Source organism: Anneissia japonica, unplaced genomic scaffold (assembly GCF_011630105.1).
Source record: "Anneissia japonica isolate Jap-2015-1 unplaced genomic scaffold, ASM1163010v1 scaffold9002_len284450_cov133, whole genome shotgun sequence".
Lineage (NCBI taxonomy): Eukaryota > Metazoa > Echinodermata > Crinoidea > Comatulida > Comatulidae > Anneissia > Anneissia japonica.
Genome location: NW_022720930.1, coordinates 280,155 through 289,181, shown reverse-complemented (window position 1 = coordinate 289,181; position 9,027 = coordinate 280,155). Strand labels below are relative to the sequence as shown.

Here is a 9,027-nt window from a genome sequence, read left to right as displayed (position 1 = left end):
GACTACTCATACGTACACAACAGAAAAACACGTCGCATGGACTAAGTGAAAAATGGAGATCTAAAATAATGAAGAAACGATGTATTTCAGCAAGTATTAAAACATTTTAGTTTTATTTTAGGCCTTCTTCAAAATACCTATGCCTACAGCAGATGATTTTTTTTGCCGTAAAACCAAAATAGTTTCATCCATGCCGACATTCTGGTCGGTTAGCGTGAGCCCTGACTGAACTCTGCAGAAACTTAAAATCGATCTTCGCATCGCGATGTAAAACAAAATGTCGGAAAACTTTTCTTTGACGCATGCGCATTTGCATAAATGTCTACACACACACACGCGATGTAAAACAAAATGTCGGAAAACTTTTCTTTGACGCATGCGCATTTGCATAAATGTCTACACACACACATACACACTACACACAATAAAAAACATAGGAAATAGCAAGAGTGATTACAATAGTTCCTATTGCATTACATGCATAGGAACTAAAAATTCAAATACATTCAAAATCACCACATATATGTCATATATATATTGATTATGGGTTATTTTCATTGAGTCTGATGAATCCTTTGAAAAACAAATACTGTAGTGAGACAGGCATATTGCAATAATTTTGAATTGAATTTTGGTGACAGGAAAAAAAAACTTTCTGTGCCCACTCCTATACAATTTTCAGCATTAATTAAAGGGCAAAGAAAACAATTTTTTGGGCCTTATACTATATCTACCCAGAATCAAATATCGCATACCTGGCAATGTGAACCGTATCCAAACTATATAATTTAAACAGACAAACACCCTTCTATACAAAATAGATGTAAAACCTACAATAAACATTTTTTTATCAGTTGAGGCCCTATCTTTGAAACTACGTCCAGTTTTGTTAGAATAAATGTTCTGTAAATTACAACTTGCTTAGTTAGATTTATTATCATATAAATTAGATTAGTTTTTATATTTGAAGTCCCCTATAACATATAGGTCAGACAGAACCCTGGATTTGCATGACCACATTAGTTGCCACTGATGTCTTACTTTTTCTACTATTTTCTCTATAATTATACCAAAGTATTATACTGCCCTCTGAGTTGGGTGTAAAACATTACAGTATTCATTAATAAATATGAACATTTTTATGTTTTCTTCTCTTGATATGCAATACTGTATAGTTTTTAATAAATTCTAATTACAATTAACTTGGAGTTATATTTATTTCATGAATATTATTTTTCTATCTATTTGTACATATTTTTGTTTTTGTATTTTCTCCTGTCCATGAATATGAAGTTCTTTTGAAGAAAAAATAAAGGAAATGGAATGCAATAAAATAACCAATGTATAAGGATATGAATTGTGTGAAAAGGGAAATACTAAAGTAGCTCAGAATTTTAAAAAAATCTATTCAAGGAAGATCATTTGTACTAAAAGACTACAGGCTAGAGTGGCTATAATAATATTTGTTAAAGGAGTCATAGGTACAATGCAAATAATAAAAACAAATGTAACCAAATGTACATTTCAAAGAAGCAGGAAATATAACATTCACAATTTAATTATAACACAGGAATTATATAGCTTTAAAACTAGTACCAAAACACTGTTAGCTCAATAACTGAGTGGTGAAAAGCTTCAGAAAACTGATTGCTGCACAAAAAGCTTCGGACAACTGATTTCTACACAAAAATGTTGTGATAGAAGTATACAGAATTTCAGCTTTCATTGTTTATATACAGTTTGGATATGTTGACGTCCAACAATCGACTGATAACAGGGGTTTGGAAACATATGCAGACCTGAAGTCTAGAGAAGAGGTTAACTACAGCTCATTGCAGAACCCTCAATGCAAAGCAGACCCGAAGGGCTGGTAATGATCACCACTGTACCAGACCCATAAATGTCAAGCAATCTAATGTCATTCGTATGAATTACTGTAGTATTAAAAATGTTAGGGAACATAGACCTGCAATCAATTTTCCCATATACAGTTGAACTTGCCTAAGTCAAATCCAAAATACCATTGAAAAATTGTTTGACTTAGATAAAATTTGACTTACAGATTGTAAATTAATGGAAAACACAACAATTTAGCATGTAAACTAAGTCGACTTAGAAATTATTTGACTTAGGCAAAGTCGACTTTAGGCAAGTTTATCTGTAATTTAAATCAACATCAATTTCAACTACCAAAATACTTTATCTAATAAGATAGGCCTACTGATTAGTTATCTCTATTATTTTTTTTAATACTGTATATTCGTGTTTCTAATATAATTTATTTTATACTATTCATTTACTTTTGAAAATTTCAATTGTAAACTTCAAATCAGGATGTTAAGATTTCAATTTTAGTTATTTCTGTTTTTGTTCTGGTACTGTAAATTTAATGTTTCAAGGTCTTTTGCATCTGTATTTGATGATGGAATATAAGAGCAGTTTTCTGTTTTGGTTTATACCTACTCCTTGCTCCTAGCAAGACTTTACTTTGCCAAATAAATATTATTATTAATGATGAAGAATCTCATTTCAGGAGAACACCAATAACTGTAATGAACACAATGTTCCAACAAATCTACAGTATATGATTCAAATTTCCAAAGAAAACTATGAATTTTATAGTCAAATGACTAAAAGAGTTCACATAAAAAAATATTCAATCAGTTCTGCTTTTAAAAAATAATGATATATACAGTAAATAGAGTTGTCTTTATGACAGGCAAATAGAGTACACAAGGCCTTTATAATTTAAATTCAGTTTGGTTGGTATACTGTATTCTGGCTTTTTGGTGTGAGTTGTAGATAGCTAAAGATATGAGCCTATAATTAAAATCATATAATCAATAATAAAAATATATATATAATTGGGATTGGAAATCAAACCATTATTTTTATTATGTACGTTTTAACAGGTAAAGACACACAACACAAAGAGCAAATACCACATATCGACAATTTACAAATGAAGAAGTTTCAACCACTCTTGTACAAGATCAAGCACCCAATTACATTAATATCAAAAACTACAGCTCAACATATATATGTATGTGCATTAGGCTTATATATTATCTTATAATTTTTATTGTCTCTTATACACATCTAGATGTGTATAAGAGACAGTATATATATATATATATATTACAAATTCTAATTACTTTTTTAACTTAACTTGGAGTATTTAGTTTATGAATAAAGTGTTTCTGTTTGTATGTATTTGTCTTTCTATTTTCCTGTGTCCATGAATTTGATGTTTACTGAAGACAAAATAAATGAAATGATATAAAAGAAGCAGTGTATGAAGAAATTAACTGAGTGAAAATTGGAGGAGAAAACAAAAAGCAGCAGTTTATATACTTAACATAATTCAAAGAACTTGACTTCCTTTTGGTATTTTATTTACCAGGATTGATGGGTGCATTCATCCATGTAATGACTCATGTAAAATAGAAAGAATGGCTACAATAAATAATTAATGCAGATGCCATAGGTACAATGCAATACCAAAAAAGGTTACCAAAGGCATGTAAAATTCAAAGAAAAAGGAAATAACATTCACATTTGAATAATATATACTAACAGGAAATATATAGTTTAAAACTAGTACCAAAACACTCTTGGCCCAGTAACTGAGTGGTGACCAGCTTTGGACAACTGATTTCTACACAAAAATGTTGTGATAGAAGTATACAGAATTTCAGTTTTCTTTGTTTGTATACAGTTTGGATATGTTGTACAGTATTGGAATCATATGCTTAGTCCTGGTTCTTCCTACACAGGGCACTCCATCCTTTGGTAGAGATTCTATTACATTTGCTATAACAAATGAAGGAAGTGATGTTGATCTTAACTGTGCAGTGGTGAACCTGACTGATGACTACTCAATCTCTTGGTATAGAGAAACAATAACCGGTGATAGGGCAGTTATTTACAAGGATGGCATGCTGATAAACAATGACCTAGGTAGAGAGGCAGAAGCTTACAAACTCGACAGTATGAAAAATGTAAGAATAACACAGGTGAGAGGTCGTGATCTTGGTCATCTGCTTAATGGTAACAATTACACCTGTGAAATAACCCTTAAGTGCACAGGTGAGGCAGTGCTAGTATCAAGTGGTCTCATCCTGGTAGCTTACTATTTTCCATCTTCTTTGTATCCAATCTGTGAATCATGTGATTTTTCATCTGCATTAATTGGTTCAAATGTCACTATCTCTTGTTACTCTGAACTTGGTAATCCATGGGTTCAACTACAATGGTCAAGGAATGGAGAAGAAATTGAAAACCTAATCCCAGTTACAATTTATTCTTACATATACTTGAATTATACATTTATTCTTGAAGCAGATGACTTAGAAAGTAACTTTACTTGTACTAATGGAATACAAAGCTGCAAATTAACAACTGACCAAGCAAGTGCAAAAGGATGTTCCCCTATCAACTCTGATGCACCACAAATACCTAGCACTGTTATTGTTCGGACTGACAAAGCATGTATTGAAGAAAACTCACCTAGAATGCATTTTGATGTGGAAACCAGCATGTGTCAATCTTGTAACATTGGCATTATAGTCCTATCTGTCATCATAGCAGTTCTGTTCCCACTTGTTGTCATTGAAACAGCTGTTATTATACATCTCTCACGAAAATTGAACCAATGCACAAAGGCCACTAACAGCAGAGAAGTAACGACTACTTGTGTACCAGACCAAGTGTCCGACTACATTAACGTCCAACAATCGACTGATCACAGGGGTTTGGAAACATATGGAGACATGAATCCTAGAGAAGAAGCTAACTACAGCTCATTACAGAACCCTCAAGGCAAAGAGGACCCAGTTCCTGATTACATAAATGTCAAGCAATCTAATGCCATTCGTATGAATTACTATTAACAAAGTTAGGGAGCTTAAACCGGCAATCATTTTTCCCATATAAAGTTGAACTTGCCTGTCAAATCCAAAATGCCATTGAAAAATTGTTCGACTTAGATAAAATTTGACTTACAGATTGTAAATTAATGGAAAACACAACAATTTGGCATGTAAACTAAAGTCGACTTATTTGACTTAGGCAAAGTCGACTTCAGGCAAGTTTAATCTGTTATTTAAATCCACATCAATTTCAACTAGCAAAATACTTTATCTAATATATTAGGCCTACTAATTTGTTATCTCTATTTTTTTTTCTTAATACTGTATATTTGTGTTTCTAATAATAATTTCTTTTATACTAATTTTATTTACTTTTGAAAATTGTAATTGTAAACTTCAAATCAGGATTTTAAGATTTTAATTTTAGTTACTTCTCTTTTTGTTCTGGTACTGTAAATTTAATGTTTCAATGTCTTTTGCATCTGTATTTGATGATGGAATATAAGAGCAGTTTTCTGTTTTGGTTTATACCTTGCTAAATTAATGGAAAACACAACAATTTGGCATGTAAACTAAGTCGTCTCTGAAATTATTTGACTTAGGCAAAGTCGACTGTAGTAGTTTATCTGTAATTTAAATCCACATCAATTTCAACTAGCAAAATACTTTACCTAATAAGATACTGTAGGCTTACTGATTAGTTATCTCTATTTTTTTTCTTAATACGGGATATTTGTGTTTCTAATATAATAATTTCTTCCATACTAATTTCATTTACTGTTGAAAATTCCAATTGTAAACTTGGATTTTAAGATTTTAATTTTAGTTATTTCTGTTTTTGTTCTGGTACTGTAAATTTAATGTTTCAATGTCTTTTGCATCTGTATTTGATGATGGAATATAAGAGCAGTTTTCTGCTTTGTTCTATACCTACTCCTTGCTCCTTGCAAGACTTTACTTTGCCAAATAAATATTATTTTTAATGATGAAGCATCTCATTTCAGGAGAACAACACCAATAACTGTAATGAACACAATTTTCCAAATTTCCAAAGAAATCTATGAATTTTATAGTCAAATGACTAAAAGAGTTAACATAAGAAAATATTAAATTAGTTCTGCTTTTAAAAAATAATGATATATATATACAGTAAATATAGTTGTCTTTATGACAGGAAAATAGACAACGCCTTTATAATTTAAATTCAGTTTGGTTGGTATATATTCTGGCTTTTTGGTGTGAGTTATAGATAGCTAAAGATATGGGCCTATAATTAAAATCATATAATCAATAATGAAAGTCAAATAAATAAGTAAAGTGAATGGTCGAAAAATGATGGTTTGAGAATAAAATGATATAATAAAAATGCTATACAAATAGACACGACAGCAGTCAGTGAGAAATGACATAAAATGGAAGGATTTACGATGGCAGACATTTCGGAAATTAAAATATGCATGATAAACATATGATAGTTAATACAAACCAAGTAAAACAAAAGGATATTTTAGTCATAATAATAATATACATTTGACATATAAAAAAGAAAACATGCTGTGTGAGAAAGCAATTTGCTTTAAACAACATGAAAAAAGATATAAAATATTATTGTACTGAGAAAAGCACAAACTAAACCACAAAAAATTCAAGAGAAACTGAATGCCTGTGAACCTGCCAAGAAGTAGAATACTACTAAAAGTATAACATTTATATTAATAACTTAGACATTCGTAATAGTTTCATGATTCATATTTAAATATATTAAAGGGGATCAGTCAAACATAAGTGTGGCATTACAGACCCCTAGCCAAGATGTTTTTAAACGTTCCGACCAACCCCTTATTTCAGAGAAACGACCCCTCCTTGTGCAGAAATCCCTCTACCAAAAAGCCCCTAAACACTAAAAATACCAGTGTACCAGTGGATGTTTTTTTCAACCCTTTACATTGAAAATTGCTTTTGTAGGACAATTACAACATTATATTTATTTGCCTGCAAGAAGTATTCTTTCTAAGCATCGACAAACCCAACTTGGCTTCTAGTTGATGTTGATGTCAATGCTTAGAACTCACTTTTGTAGATGCTGACTAAAGCCTGTAGCTATCATCATCATCGTCATCTCATCATCATCATCATCATCATTATTATTTACTTGTTTACTTGTATCCCAAGAGAGTCTTCTACAGTCTGATCCTCCTGGGTATAGAGGCCAAGCAAAACGATGCTTATAGGCCCCTCGAAAAAAACAGTATATTTAAAATTTAAACCATTTTATATATCTAAATAAAACAAGCAAAATAAGTTTGCCAGTTTGCTACTTTATTGTGTTTTCTCCCTAAATGTTATTTTTGTATTTAAAATAAAGAAATAAATCATTGAACACTTGTGATTCTTAATATTACATATTCATCTGAATTTAACCAATTTTAATGAAAACTTCACTTATTTTCTATACTTAATACAGTTACCAGGTTTTCTGCTTGCCAGGATCAGTGTTGTCTCCAGATATTTGTGACTGGGGGATCCTACAAGTCCAATGGTGGGGTTAGATTCAAGCGGTGGTATGGATCCTCAGTCAAGGCACCAGAATAAAATCCCTGGTAGGGCTCACGGGGAGAGATTTTATGGTTTTGTATGGCCCAAAAGGTGCTAATTAGCCCAATGATATTTGGGATTGAAAATCAAACCATTATTTTTGTTATGTAAGTTTTAACAGGTAAAGTCACACAACACAAAGAGCAAATACCACATATCGACAATTTACAAATGAAATGTACCAGACCAGATCAAGCACCCAATTACATTTATATCAAAAACTACAACTCATTAATACAAAACCCTCAACAGAAAGAGGACACCGAAGGGCTGACCATGACAACCACTGTACCAGACGAACCACAAGACTACATTAATGTCAAACAATCAACTGACACCAGAGTATTGAAAGCATATGCAGACCTCAATCCTACAGAAGAAGTTAACTACAGCTCATTACGGAATTAAAATAAAAATAAAATTTTTGTTTTCTTATTTAGCAAATAGATTTACCAAAAACATCCAGACAGAGGAGAAAATAAAATGTTATTGTTGAATGTAAAATGGGATGGTTAATGCTTTAAATATAATTATACATTATATCTTATCTTTGGAGATTTCATGGCAGCGGATGCATAATAATAATAATAAAAGAAAAACTTTTAATTATTTTTCTGAAATAAAATTTTCTTTTTATTTGAAATCATCAATATTTGCAGTCGGCGGGTTCACTAAACAAGGTATAAGAAAAGTCCAGCCTAAGCAAGATCGTATCAGTTGCCTACTGCTGCTACAGCAATGGACTAGTGGGTCTATAGGCTGTGCGGTGCTTGTTGCTGCGTTGTTTCAAAAATAAATAAAATAAATCCAATAAAAATGGTCTAGGTTAGGGAGGACCATGATTTGCATGACTACATTCACTGTCACTTATCAGTTTATATATAAATATATATATATATATTACAAATTCTAATTACTTCTTCAACTTAACTTGGAGTATTTTAGTTTACGAATAAATTATTTCTGTCTGTATGTATTTGTCTTTCTATTTTCCTGTGTCCATGAATTTGATGTTTACTGAAGACAAAATAAATAAAATGAAATAAAAGAAGCAATGTATGAAGAAATTAACTGAGTGAAAATTGGGAGGAGAAAACAAAACGCAGCAGTTTATATACTTAACATAATTCAAAGAACTTGACTTCCTTTTATATACATATATATAATATATATATACATACATACATATACATATACATACATATACATATAAATACATATATATATAAATATACACACATATACATATAAATACATATATATATATATAAATATACACACATATACTATACATACATATACATATATATACACACACACACACACACACATATATATCTGTCTCTTATACACATCTAAAAATAATGAAACAATAAATAAAATAAGAATACTTGATAGTAATATTTATTGATAATATTTATATTCAATATTGTCATAAATGTTGTGGCTGATTTTGTTGTTTATATCACTGTTGTTGTTGTTATTTGTTGTGGCTGTTTCTGTCGCTGCTTATGTCGTTGATGTCTTTACTATAGTTTTTACTCTAGATGATATAGCGTAC

At 30.8% G+C, this 9,027-nt stretch overlaps 1 protein-coding gene across 2 annotated transcripts in view; it reads right to left on the bottom strand.

Moving 5' to 3' along the window:
* Positions 1–3,403: 3,403 nt before the first annotated feature.
* Positions 3,404–9,027, bottom strand: part of LOC117111452 (peptidyl-prolyl cis-trans isomerase-like 4) — a 17,756-nt gene continuing 12,132 nt past the window's right edge. The window contains exon 11 of one of the 2 annotated variants that reach the window (XM_033254376.1): positions 3,404–3,456. In XM_033254376.1, the coding sequence (XP_033110267.1) occupies positions 3,419–3,456 (38 nt within the window). In that variant the 3' untranslated portion in view covers positions 3,404–3,418. Of the gene's footprint in view, positions 3,457–4,075; positions 4,248–9,027 lie in introns of those variants that run through there. The other variant, XM_033254375.1, reaches the window with a different exon arrangement.